General features: G+C 39.1%; 1 protein-coding gene across 8 annotated transcripts; it reads left to right on the forward strand.

The window, feature by feature from the left end:
- The first annotated feature begins 528 nt into the window (after positions 1–528).
- Positions 529–9,550, forward strand: LOC103434072 (uncharacterized). 8 transcript variants are annotated; one of them, XM_070820799.1, is made up of 8 exons: positions 575–797; positions 1,645–1,846; positions 1,921–2,323; positions 2,765–3,365; positions 8,369–8,469; positions 8,565–8,654; positions 8,736–8,863; positions 9,267–9,550. In XM_070820799.1, the coding sequence occupies exons 2-8, from the start codon at positions 1,788–1,790 to the stop codon at positions 9,409–9,411; spliced, it is 1,527 nt and encodes a 508-aa protein (XP_070676900.1). In that variant the 5' UTR covers positions 575–797; positions 1,645–1,787; the 3' UTR covers positions 9,412–9,550. The 8 variants fall into 8 exon arrangements, with proteins under 8 accessions (XP_070676897.1, XP_070676902.1, XP_070676895.1 ...); XM_070820796.1 differs by having other exon boundaries at positions 529–797; positions 1,491–2,323; XM_070820801.1 differs by having other exon boundaries at positions 529–797; positions 1,491–2,323; positions 2,765–3,125.
- Positions 9,551–14,773: the final 5,223 nt, after the last annotated feature.

Below are 14,773 nucleotides of genomic sequence, written 5' to 3' on the forward strand. Positions count from 1 at the left end.
CACGTGAACGACTGACCCTAACATAACTCATGCATTCTTTATCATATGACTAATTGAACATAAAATTGACCAAGCAAGGCTATTTCTAAATAGAAAATGTCATTCTAGTGTTCAAGTTCTAAACCAAACAATAAATAATCCTTCACTTTTTCAATATCGCTCATATTTTATAAAAATTGTCTATAAATCTTGTTCGTTTTCTCTAGAGTCTTTTAAGTCTTTTTCGTGGCGGTAAAATTGAACTCATGGTTATTAATTTTACAGTTACCATATGTTTCGATAAATCCCTTGTAAATATTCATTATTTAACTCTCAAACAAGCTGGAAAAGTAGAACAAATAGCTATTTTTACTTGTGAAAAATAGCAAGGAAAAATAAGAGGAAAAAGGAAAGAAAACCTTAAAATGAAGACAGCTAATATGCACGGGGTGCGTCGCTTACTAGCCTACGCACTCCTTGGTCCAAACCCAACGGTCCGATTGGAGAACTCGAATAGAGGGTACAGGTTAACGTACAAGGCGCTTAAAAAAAAAAAAAAAAAAACCCAGCACTATTCAATTTACTACAACGATGGTGAAAACTTTGGTCCCCTCCCCTGCAACAAAAACCATAACTTTCACCCAGCTCTCCTCCTCCTCCTCCTCCTCCTCCTCCGCACCTCTCGTCCTCCAATCACATTACGCCACCTATTCACCAAAACCCAATTCGTATTCTTTTAATTCTGGTTCGATCAGAGCAATCTTGTTGGTGATAATAATCTCAAGGTTCTCTGAGGATTTTCGTTTCACAATTTAAAGGTAAAATCTTTTCGATTTTTTTGGTCTTTCTGTTGAGTTTTTGTTGATTTTATTTTATTTTCTCATCTGGGTATTTCGATTGTTAGTCTATTGCTTCAAATTATTATTTTTTCTGTGATTTGTGTGGTTTTATGTTATTTGGTTTTTGTTCAATTATGGGGTTCTTTTATGTGAATTTCTATGGATTGTGTTTTGGTAGATTGGTTGATTCAATTGTGGGTGTTTTTTAGATTGGTTAAAGCAACAGTGGGTGTTTCTAATTTGGGTTTGTTCTGAATTTTGATGGGGAATTCAATATGTTAATATAATTCTCCCTTTTGAGAATTTTGGATGATTGATTTCTGCTGAATTTTGGTTTCTCGAGATAGGTTTCCGAAATCAACCTTGATACTGTATTTCCATGGCTGTGTTTTCAGTGGAAGCATTGTTGTTCGTTGGCGCAAAGATGATTTCTGATGATCTCTTTTTGTAATGAATTTATGATCATTGTTTAGTTTTAGGAAACTACAATTGATTCTGGAACCATTCGGCTAAGTTAAGGCTGACATTTTAATTTTTGTAACTACCATGTTCTTAGCTACACACGGAGAATAAATTGTTCTGAACTATTTATGTTTTGTTGACTACTAATTGAAGATTGAGAAGGGCTTCTTTAATTTCTTACTGTCTTATTTCGGTTACAATGTTTGCAAGATTCAAGATGTAAAGCGAATATCCTTCAGTGTCCATCGTTATTCTTATGCTGTGTGCCCAACACCGTATGATAGGATAAAGGCAATGAAAGGATGATGATGAACATATGATGTGTATGATATTTACAATCACTTTTCACTCATGACTATCTCAGCTACCATTATGGGAAAACAAAGGCAGCACTAGGATTTTGTTTCACCTCTGCTATTACGATGGAGGGTTTTGGAGGTTTGGGATTCAGTGATGTAAGCAGTGCTGTGAGAAGGAAAAGGAGTAACACATCTCGTCGTCCTCGGAATGAGTCACAGCTACCTTTGGATTGTCGTGATAATGTGTCATCAACTCCTTCAGAAGATGTAAGCAAAAGTGATGAGAATAACAATGGCGGTTCAATTACTCAAAAGAAAGATATTGATTTGAACTTATGCAGCGCAAGGGCTTCATTTAGTAACATTTTGGAGGCTGAGACTGTCCAGAATATGGATAACGGTGAGGGGGGAGGATCCGGAGAATCTGATGAATCTTCAAATGATGGTTCTTTTCGAGGCAGTGACGAGCATAGGCATAGGGGGATTGAATCCAAAAGGTCCAGCAAGGGTGCCCTTGCCCCGGCTAATTGGAAAAGCTCCAACAACGTTGGGCCTTTTGGAGTTGTTTCCGATTGCTCAGAGAATGAGAATAAAGTGAAAATGGTTAAGCTTAAAGTTGGTGGTGTTACACGCACAATTCAGGCCAAGTCTTCATCTGATGGTGCATCTGCTGTTGGGCCATCTTCTGTAAAATCATCTCGCATTTCAGATACCCCTCGACCACGGCAGAAGTTGATTCTTCAGGTTAGTCTGCCTTGTAATATTCTTCCAGACTTACTCAATTTGACAAGCACTGTGTGACACAAATCTGGATGTGATTTCCATGGTATTGCAATATCCACATAGGCCAGGCAGACACATTGAGCTGGGTAGCATGTTAATATGGACTGCATTTACAGAAAATGCTTACGAAAATTAGATAATAAGATGGAAAGATTCATAACTTAAAATTTTCAAAATTTATTAGATATTTGATTGCTAGGTTGCCGTTTTCTGTTCTAATTCCTTGGAAATCCTTCGTTTTTAGTTACTTCTTTTTGGCTTATGCAATCAAATTCCTTGAGTTCTTTGGTTTCCTAGGTTCTCAAACTTTCTTTTACACAAAATGGTTTAGTTGTTTAATTAATAAGGTCATATATAGATTAAGGATTATTAAGACTATATTTAAATCTATCACTGTTGCAGGAAGACTCAGATGACAATCCTTCCCTTAGTTCCGATAAAGAAAGTGGGTTACGAGGAGTCCCACAGAAGGATACATCTAAAAGTGTTGCTCATGTTGGGAAAGTTGAAGAACTTGTTCGCAAGAGTAAACGGGTCCCTAAGAGACGCTTCCTGGATGCAGTTGATGATGATGACATGGAAGTTCGATACCTTGAAAAACTCAAAACATCTAAGGTCACCTCAGATTATACTGCAGAGTACAATGAGGATGAGGAAAGGAAAACCAGAAAAGAAAGGAAGATTTCAACAGTGATGAAGGGGAGTGGTATTGGACCAAGTGTAGATTTGGCAGATTATGGCATACCAAGATCGGGCAAGGACGGTAAGAAGTTCAGAGTAGGAAGCGTTTCTGATGTTACTGATTATGTTGAAGAGGAAGAAGAACCTGTTTCCGATGGCGAGCCTAATACTAAAATGAAAAAAGTGAGAAAGGAGTTTGTTGAATCATCCTCATATAATAAGGAGATGACAGTCACTACTCGTCAAAGGGCTCTTAAAACTGGCAAAGACAGAATATATGGAGTGCAAGTTCAGTGCAAATGGAGGCCAAAACGAGTTAGGGGTGAGGATCGGAGATCAAGAAATACCAAAGAGCGACCGTTTTCGTTACCTAGGATCTATCTTGCAAAAGAACGGAGAATTAGATGGAGATCTCAACCATAGAATACAAGCTGGATGGATGAAGTGGAAGAGTGCATCCGGCGTGTTGTGTGACCGCCGTATGCCACTGAAGCTCAAGGGAAAATTTTATAGGACGGCAATAAGGCCAGCGATGCTGTATGGCACAGAATGTTGGGCGGTGAAGCATCAACACATACACAAAATGGGTATAGCGGAGATGAGGATGCTTCGTTGGATGTGTGGGCACACGAGAAAGGATAAGATTAAGAATGAGGATATCCGGGGTAAAGTAGGAGTAGCCGAAATTGAAGGCAAGATGAGAGAAAATCGGTTACGGTGGTTTGGACATGTGCAACGAAGGCCTATTGACGCTCCGATTAGAAGATGCGACTATGGGACAGAGGTTCAGGGCCGAAGGGGTAGAGGAAGACCTAGGAAAACTTTGGAAGAGACTCTAAGAAAAGACTTAGAGTACTTGGATCTAACGAAGGACATGACACAGGACCGAGCACAATGGCGTTCTAAGATTCATATAGCCGATCCCACTCAGTGACTTGGATTTTCCAAGTCTCCAATCGAGAAGTTTTCCTCACTCGGGAAATTAAGGGAACACTACCCCAACCTACATGCTCCACTCAGAAAGCTTCAACATACAAGCTTCAACAAAAGAAAATTCAAAGAACTTAGCGAAGAAGGTTTTGGTGTATTTAACACAATACGTTGAAATGAAGGAAAACTTATTTATTGATATCCCCGATAAGCTACAAATGTGTACATATACATGAGTCAAAATAAACAAACAAGAGGGAGCCTTCACAAGGGTTGCTTAGGAGAAGTCTCAGCAGTCGGTAGAGCCCCAGAAAGAGAAGGCACCGGAGGGGGATCATTCGGAACCTCAGTACTGGACAGAACCCTAGAAGGAGGAGGCATCAGAGGTTGATTATTTGGAGCTTCATTACGCGGTACAGCCCCAGAAGACGAAGGCAATAAATGCCTTTGGAACAAACCCACAAATCTCTGATGATCAAGTAAAACCTGACCATCAGTTTCCTTCATCTGGTCAAGCTTCCTCTTCATGTTTGTAGCATAGTCATGTGCGAGCCGGTGCAACTGTTTATTCTCATGCTTGAGCCCTCTAATCTCCTGTTTGAGACTCATCACCTCAGCCGCCAATGATTCAACTTGGCGGGTTCGAGCAAATAGGCGTTGGGCCATATTAGACACAGAACCTGCACACTGAACACTGAGAGCCAGCGAATCCTTAACAGCTAACTCATCAGACCGTTTGGAAAGTAGTCTGTTATCTTTGGGAGTGAGAAGGTTCCTGGCCACCACCGCAGCAGTCATATCATTCTTCATCACAGAATCCCCAACGGTAAGAGGACCAGTAGGGGAGACGAAGGATGGGCGCCATATGTTGTCTGGAGAAGGCGGGGCTGCCTCTTCAACAAGGTTCAAGTCAAAACGACGGTCGGAGGGGCCAGACATTTTCAAAGGTGTTGAAGAGAGAAGAGGTTGGACAAATCAAGATCTTAGAAGTGCAAGAATGGAGCTTCTACTGGTGGAGATTCAAGTGTGCTTTGGAACTTAATGCCAGCCCCTATAAAAATCTGCACTCGACGGATCTTCAGAAATCGAAGAGGCGCCTGCTCAGAAATCGAAGAGGCGTTTGCTTTCTCAAAAGCTGGGCTGCTTAGAGACCACGAGGGTTGATCTCAGAAATCGAAGAGGCGTTTGCTTTCTCAAAAGTTAGGCTGCTCAAAGACCACGAAGGCCGATCTCAGAAATCGAAGAGGCGCTCGCTTTCTCAAAAGCTGGGCTCCTCAGAGACCACGAGGGCCGATCTCAGAAATCGAAGAGGCACCTACTTTTCCAGCCTTGTCAGCACCTGTCACACGCACACTCAGCTTTGCGGAAATTATGGGCATTCTGTCGAAGACTTCTGAGGAAGTAGAAAACACATGAATCTTACTGTTGAATCACCCACTTCCCACACGCAACAATAGCTCATGGGTACCACAGATAACTTTGCCAAAGTTCTCTGCCAAAATTGAGCACGTAAAGCTTGCAGCTCCCACTACATCGCTCTGACCAAGAAAGGTAAAAGAATAGCAAAGAAACAGCACTAACAAAGTTTAGACCCATAAATTTTGAAGGTCTAGCTACCATATTATTACCCACAAGGGTAAAGGAACAGTACCACTGCTGGATAATTGGAAAGTCCCTGTGTGTCAACCTCTGTGCTTCGTGGCAAGGTAGACTAGCAAACATGCCCAACCTTTACTCACACTCGAGAAAACACTACCAATAAGATTGCTTGCTCCAAAATCGAAGAGGCACCGTCCTCCGAATCTCGAGAGCCAGACTCCCAACATGACTACTTTCTCAAAAATCGAAGAGAGGGTAAAGGAACAGTACCATTGCTGGATAATTCGAAAATCCCTGTGTGTCAACCTCTGTGCTTCGTGGCAAGGTAGACTAGCAAACATGCCCAACCTTTACTCACATTCGAGAAAACACTCCCAACAAGATTGCTTGCTCCAAAATCGAAAAGGCACTGCCCTCCGAATCTCGAGAGCCAGACTCCCAACATGATTACTTTCTCAAAAATCGAAGTGACACTGCTCCCTGAATCTCGAGAGCCAGACCCCCATCATGATTGCTTTCTTAAAAATCGAAGATGCATCGTTCTCCGAATCAATCGAAGAGACGCTCGCTTTCTCAAAAGCTGGGCTGCTCAGAGACCACGAGGGCCGATCTCAGAAATCGAAGAGGCACCTTCTTTTCTAGCCTTGTCAGCACCTGTCACACGCACACTCAGCTTTGCGGAAATTATGGGCATTCTGTCGAAGACTTCTCGAGAGCCAGATACGATAGACCACTTTTTCAAAGTGCTCTGACAGAGTTAAAACATGTGAAGCTGGCAGCTCCCACTACCGTGCTATGACCAAGCAGGGTAAAGGAATAGCATTACTACTTGTTGTTAGGGAGACTCCTATATATGTCGACCTCCATCCCCAACGGACAGGCAGACCTGCAAAAATGTTCAACCCTTCCTCATATCTGAGAGGGCACTCCCAACGAAGCCTTTCGAAATATTCAGCTTTCTTTCCCCCCGATAATACCTTTGCAAACAAGCTATACTAGAGCAAGAATATCTCATATCATCAGGGTTAAAAGCAAGAGTATCCCATATCATGCTTTTTCCCTGTCTTTTCCTTTGGCCTTGTTGTTACCTGCAAGACAAGGAGAAAGAGAGCAATCAGTCAGCACTTGGAATCAAGCTTCCAGCCAGGAACTGACTGCCTGGAACCCCTTACCTGATTACTTACCTGGCATTGCTCTCGAGTACTCATCTTCAACATCTTATGTTTCCAGGGAAGATACCGTATCTGCTTGAGGAACAGATAGGGCAAGTGCGAAGGATACAAGGAAGCATGTGGAGACAAGCGTAACAGCACACGTGCCGATACATCCATTACTCTGTCAAAAGCAAAAGTATCCCATATCAGTAGGGTCGAACGTACTCTAGATTTGATGGACTTGTTTTGACCCTCAAATTCTTCAGTCGGCTCTGGAGGAAACCAGAAAACCCTCCAGCTCAGTTCAAGAATAAGCCTGTGGAAAGTTACTTCTTCAAAAGCAAAAGTATCCCATATCATCTCTTCTCATCTTTCTTCTCTTTATCCTTCATGCTGCTGCAAGATAGGGAGAAGGTGAACAATCAGCCGGAGCTCTGATTGCTTACCTTGTCTGTCACCTCTTTCAGCAGATCCCCTAGCTCGGCGACTTGGGAGACTCCTACTACATGGTTTGTATCGCGCTTGACCAAGCCTGAAACTACAAGTAAGCTTCAAGTGAAATTGATACATTACCTTGTGCATCTCCACCAGTTAAAGATACCACCCCTGGATGGAGGAAGAGTACTTCCAGAGAAGATGCCACATCTACCTATGAGACAGATAAGGCAAGTCAAGACGATACCACACTCCGATACTTAGAAGTTTCGTGATTACGAGATCATTCTCTCACAATATTTCCTAATGTCATTTGTACTAAATCATTCACTTGTACTCACTAAAGGAGAGCTTGAACCTATGTACTTGTGTAAACCCTTCACAATTAATGAGAACTCTTCTATTCCGTGGACGTAGCCAATCTGGGTGAACCACGTACATCTTGTGTTTGCTTTCCTATCTCTATTCATTTATATACTTATCCACACTAATGACCGGAGCAATCTAGGGAAGATCACAAAAAGCGACCGTTTTTGCTGCCTAGGATCTATCTTGCAAGAGAACGGAGAATTAGATGGAGATCTCAACCATAGAATACGACCTGGATGGATGAAGTGTAAGAGTGCATCCGGCGTGTTATGTGACCGTCGTAGGTCACTGAAGCTCAAGGGAAAATTTTATAGGACGACAATAAGGCCAACGATGTTGTATGGCACAGAATGTTGGACGGTGAAGCATCAACACGTACACAAAATGGGTGTAGCGGAGATGAGGATGCTTCGTGGGATGTGTGGGCACACGAGAAAGGATAAGATTGGGCATGAGGATATCCGAGGTAAAGTAGGAGTAGCCGAAATTGAAGGAAAGATGAGAGAAAATCGGTTCCGGTGATTTGGACATGGGCAAAGAAGGCCGACTGACGCTCCGGTTCGAAGATGTGACTACGGGACAGAGGTTCAGGGCCGAAGGGGTAGAGGAAGACCTAGGAAAACTTTGGAAGAGACTCTAAGAAAAGACTTAGAGTACTTGGATCGAACGGAAGACATGACACAAAACCGAGCGCAATGGCGTTCTAGGATTCATATAGCCGACCCCACTTAGTGGGAAAAGGCTTTGTTGTTGTTGTTGTTGTTGTTGTATCATAATTATCTTGTCTTGAATACACATTGACTTCTCTCATGATCGTAATTGTTGTTTTTACTGATAGAGCTAAAGGAGAAACCCGGTGCACTGGAGCAGCAAATCAAGAAAGCTGAGGCGGCAGAGAGACGTAGGATGCAAGTAGAGAAGGCGACTAGAGAATCCGAGGTTTGGCTTGTCTGTTTGCTTCTTGTTTGACTTGTGATATACATGTGTTAGAAAGAAGTAGTTATCATTTTCTTTCAAATTTGGCTGAGCCTTAGGCTGAGGCAATCAGAAAAATTCTGGGCCAAGATTCCAGTAGGAAGAAACGAGAAGACAAGATAAAGAAATGGCAAGAAGATATGGCACAGGTAAGAGATAGCGCATAATAGCATCCTCTGTTTGTGTATCGTGCGATTTCTTGATTTATGGTAAATTCATTTCTTTTGCAGGAGAGGGCAGCAAATGCCTTTATACTTCCGCCAGATTCTGTCCGATGGGTGATGGGTCCATCAGGATCGGTTGTAACCTTCCCCAATGAAATGGGCTTGCCAGCCATATTCGACTCCAAGCCTTGCAGGTAAGAACATTTGAAAATTCTAGATACTTATTTCTACGATTATATGTAATTTTTCCCCCAAATCTAGATACAGCTTCTATGCGTCTCTTCGGTCTTGAACAATTCTATATCATCGTGCTTATTTCTGAACCAACCCTTAATATCCAGCCTCCACGACTGTTGGAGGCTTTTCATAGCCGTTTGAGCTTCAAATGTTTCTCAAATTTCTGACGACAAGCAGCTGGTTATAAAATTAGGCTTCGGATGCTCACCTTTTTCCCCCTCAAATGTAAAATTTATGGAGATCATTACGTCTCAAACCTGGTTTTCAAGCACCTCTCTCCATTTAAAAATATATATATATATATCGTGAAGTTTATCTGATAATTATTAGTTTTGTTTTTATGCTTTATTCCGATTTCAGTTACCCTCTTCCCCGTGAAAAGTGTGCCGGACCATATTGTACAAATCCATACAGGTACCGGGATTCGCAGTCGAAGCTCCCTCTGTGCAGTCTCCAGTGTTACAAGGCAATACATGAAAAGATGGCTCCTCTATCTGCCCGTTGATTCGCCGAAACTGGCGTTGCAGGATGGTCCTGCAGCACTTCATGTAATTTAGTTCAATACATGGTGATGTACTACTGTATATGTAGATGAAACTTAAATACAAAACCATACATAAAAAAGCCCGCCTATTCTATACAAAGTTGTAAGGTTCCATGTTTGCTCGCCACCACAAACCGTGTCTCTGGTCAAGTTTTCCTCGTGTACAATTTCTGTCGTATGGTGGGATATGCTATGCTGTGTTTGGTTCCTGAGAAAATTCTTCTAGGAAAGTGTTGATGCAGTTGATTTAGCGGAAAAATATGTTGATCCATTAGTTATGCTATATTTTAAAAAAGAGACAAAATTCTAGAATTTAATAGCCGAATAAACAGGTATGCGGTTACGATAATAGAGATATTCATTTATTATTGAATATGGGCATAGATAATACCCGTTTAGAACCACAATATGCACCACTTTCAATTGAAAAGAAAAATCCAGTCATTTATGCCGCTGTCAATGGATTCTGTGAAGACTAGTTGACTAAATGGCTGCGGTTAGGACTCTAGACTTTTCTTACTGTCAAGCTACTACAGTCACCCTCTTATAATAATTTTCAAAATACCTATTCAACGGGTAAACGACTGTGCAAATATTAATTTAAATGGGTATCGATAAATAATCGCGGCTATCCATTCTTTATAACTGTTGACCAACCGTACACATAAACGACTAATTGTAACATGAGTTTACGAAAAGAACATTCAATTTCTGCACTAATACAAAATGCAAGTTTTAAACTTTTGATTTCAGTAAATGTTCACAGTTTTCATATGTAGGCAAGCCATGTGCTTGTGTAAAAGCTCTTACAGGGTACTTTCTCACGAATGACCTGGAGCATATGTGTACTTTCATCTTGTTCTTTAGATTTCAGGAAGCTGAGGATGACTGCACAGAGGCGTTGAATTTGGATGATCGTTATATAAAAGCATGAACTTGGAAAGCTTAAAGAATCATTCGAGGGTTGGTTTAAAACCAAACAATGACCTTGTTTCCTGATGTTGTTTCATATATGGTTTCTTTTCTGATATTGTAATTTTGATCTGTCTGATGGAATGAATATAGCCAACTGCAGATGCTGAGTTTGCCCTGAGGTTGGAGCTTCACAACCAAGAAATCAAGAAACAGTATACGGAGGCCAAATCTTCGTATGACAAAGTAAGCAAATTTGCACACACATCTGAAGTTGTTGGTTCTCTATATCTAAATTATATTCGTGAGGGCCGTTTCAGTAGTGTTAATTAACCCATGGAACTGTTACTTAAATCTCCTACCCTTCTGCATATTTAAACCTTGAACTGTGTGCATGAATTAAGGGTGAGAGAGCATTTTAGCGTTTCCTGTTCGTTGTAATTATTACTGCAAGTACAATTATTATAAGTTAGGCATGCATGGGATATACTTGACTTTTTAGAGGTCCTTTGCATGCTTAATCCAGGCTTGAATCTGGTTTTCGTGCTTGGTTGGCCAGTACAAACTTTTGCGAGATGGAGTTTGAGTTTGATTGGTTTTTGATTGTTTAGTATCATGATTATTCATAGGTTATTTCATTGAATTAGTAAGTTGACTCATTGTAATTGTTAATTGCCAGTCAAATCTTCAGAAGGTATCTGGTGCACTGAAAATTTCTGTAGGGGAAAGTCGGATACCAAAGTAAATGGAAACGGCATCCAGCCTGTCTGAAGCAGTACTCAAATTACAGAAATAACTGCAGTTCGAGATCACACTAAGATCACACTAAGGTCGCAAGGATTAGTCTTCTGTTGGCCCTTTTACTTGATTTTTTTTTTTTGTTGTAATTGATTTGTCTTTCTGTTCGTAGTACATATGAAGCCGTATTCAACTGCATTTGTTAGGTTCCTACCAGATTTATACGTTACCATATCATTTTATCATAAAGTGTTAGATTAAATGTAGAATTATGGAGAATAATCCGAATAATGACTTTGAGGTACGACTTGAATCGTTTCCTTAAAGTGTTATTTGCCCCCACTCGAATGAGTTTGCTAAAGGGTTCTTGGCAAATCACTTCCAGGATACAACAAAGTATGGAATATTCGATTAGCAAAACCGAACTATATTCCCTTAGAAATAACTAGAAAGAAATTGTATGAATGTGATGAAGAGAGTAGAGAGAAATGAATGTAGAAATAAATCTCTGAATTATGTATTAAACATTATGCCACAATAGGTATTTATAGGCATTAAGGCACCCATTCATCGAGTCCTTTCATTTTAATTGAAGATATACAACTTTTCTTAAAAGTGTTGATCTAAAAGACATGTGCTCTATTTAGAATTTTCAGAAAATAAATATTTACTAATTATATCTTTTAATTTTACTCATACAATTTGAGTAAGCATCATATCTTTTAACTAAAAGTTGTAACCATTCAACTAATTACATTCTGCGTACTGCAGCACCCTTACATTTGCTGCGCACTGCAACATCCTTTCATAATACACACACGCTGCACAATGCAGCACCAAGTCATTATATATATATATATATATGTATGTATGTATAAATATAATATAATATATATCATAATAATTTATATATTTATTATTGAAATCTCTAACAATCCTTCCCAATTTCAATAAAATGATAAATAATATAATAACATTTCTCTCTTTATAATTAATCACAAGCATACCGATATAATCATGCATACAATAAAGGTGTCTTTCGAATTAAACCTTTAATTAGTGTAAGTAATTCAAAGTTATAACGAATGCGATGGTGACCTAAGTTTAAATCACCTATTCTTATGTTAAAACCGGAATTACTACACACATGATTATGTCTTATTTCCTTAAAGAAATTTCTGAACTAATTAAGCACTATTATGGCCTTGTGCTTCATCCTGGTTTCATAAACATTTACAAGAAAAAACCCAACTCTTGGTAGAAGCGGCACCACTTCTTATGTTTATATAGGTGAGGTTCCTTCCCATGTCCCTGCTACTATAGACATAACTACAAATAACCTCATTAAGAGATAAAACTCATCCTCCTAAACGTAGCAGTCTTGCACTGATCATCCTGGAATGAGCTATATAATAATTTTCAGTGCTTTCACAACCACTTAACAATAACTTGTTATTACCCATTAAACTTTTAAACTAGTGATGTTCTAGACAAAGTCGGGTTACCATTATTGGTGGCTAATTTTCAGTAAAAGGTTTTAGCCCCATTCCACTAGATGTACTAACTACCAAAGCTCTTGAAAGTGCTTTCGTTAACGGATCCGCTAAGTTATTACTTGATTTAACATAAACAATATTAATAACTCCATCAGTTATTAATTGCTTGACATATTCATGTCTCAAGCTAATATGTCTAGATTTTCCATTGTATACCTTATTGTATGCTCTAGACAAAGTAGCCTCACTATCACAGTATAAAGAAATGGATGGCATTGGTTGTGGCCACAACTCTATTTCTAATAACAAATTTCTAATCCATTCCGCTTCTTTACCTGCTGCTGCTAATGCTATAAATTCAGATTCCATAGTTGAATGTACTATACATGTTTGCTTCTTCGAAGCCCAAGAGATTGCTCCTCCGGCAATTGTAAAAATCAACCCTGATGTAGACTTATTATCATTAGCACTTGTTATCCAACTTGCATCTGAATATCCTTCAAGTACTGCTGGAAACTCAGAGTAAGTTAAACTCAGATTAATAGTTCTTTTAAGATAACCAAAAATTCTATTTATTGCTTTCCAATGAGCAGTACCTGGATGACTAGTGTATCTAAAAAGTTTGCTTACTGCAAATGCGATATCTGGTCTGGTACAATGCATGGCATACATTAAACTTCCGATTACACTAGCATACTCAAGCTGTGCAACAGACCTACCAGAATCATTAAGCAAAGTTTCATTATGGTCATAAGGGGTATTTGCTTCTTTTATTTGTAAATGCTTAAACTTAAGAATCAATTTTTTTATATAATGTGATTGACACAAAGCGTAACCCCTACTATGCTTCTTTACTTTAATTCCCAAGATAGTATCTACTTCATTCAAATCCTTCATCTTGAATTTTGAATTTAGATACTCTTTAGTTTCAGATATACCTTTCATGTTTGTACCAAAAATAAGCAAGTCGTCGACATATAAACATATAACAACACCATAATCATTTGTGAATTTAGAGTATATGCATTTATCAGCACTGTTATGTCTAAATCCATATGATAAAATGACAAAATCAAACTTTTCATGCCATTGTTTTGGTGCTTGCTTCAATCCATATAATGACTTTACTAATTTACAAACCTTCTTTTCATTCCCAAGGAAAACAAACCCTTCTGGTTGTTCCATATAGACTTCTTCATCTAAATCACCATTTAAAAATGCTGTTTTCACATCCATTTGATGCACATGCAAATTATATAAAGATGCCAATGCAAACAATATTCTAATTGATGTGAGCCTAGCTACTGGTGCATATGTATCGAAATAGTCTACTTCTTTTTTCTGCTTAAAACCTTTGGCAACTAGCCTGGCTTTAAATGTCTGAATAGACCCGTTTGTATTGTATTTTCTTCTAAATACCCACTTACAACCTATTGCTTTTGATCATTGGGGCAAGTCTACTAAAACCCATGTCTGATTAGATATTAATGATTCAAATTCATCATCTATAGCCTCTTTCCAAAAGGCTGCATCTCTTGAAGTCAATGCTTCGCTTAGACTTTTAGGATCATCCTCAACATTCAACAATATGGGTATTTTCTTAAGAACCTTTGTTCTATTTCCTTCGACTAAAATACAATAGATTGAGATGAAATAAAATCAGAGCCTAGAGTCTTTTCTTTTCTTACCCTTTGGCTTTTCCTTGGTTCATTAACAGTTTCAGACTGTTTTCTTTTCTCACCTTGAGATTGACTAGTAGACGGATTAGAGAAATGTGTTTGATCATTCTCTTTTCCAGACACTAAGTAGTCATTATAAAATTTATTTTCTATAAATTCGACATCTCTAGACTCAACTATTATGTTCGAGTCTAAATTAAGCAACCTATATGCCTTTGAATTTTCTGCATATCCTACAAATATGCTTTTAATTCCTCTTGGACCCAACTTGGATCTCTTAGGATCGAGTGCCTTATAAAAAGCTACACAACCCCATACTCTCAAATATGACAAATTTGGTTTTCTTCCTTTCCAAATTTCATATGGTGACACATGTGTCTTCATAGATGTAATTCTATTGTGTATATGGCATGCAGTAAACAATGCTTCACCCTATAAATATTTTGGAGTATTAGCATTAATCATCATAGAATTAATCATTTCAGTGAGTGTTCTATT

Source organism: Malus domestica, chromosome 04 (assembly GCF_042453785.1).
Source record: "Malus domestica chromosome 04, GDT2T_hap1".
Classification (NCBI taxonomy): Eukaryota; Viridiplantae; Streptophyta; class Magnoliopsida; order Rosales; family Rosaceae; genus Malus; species Malus domestica.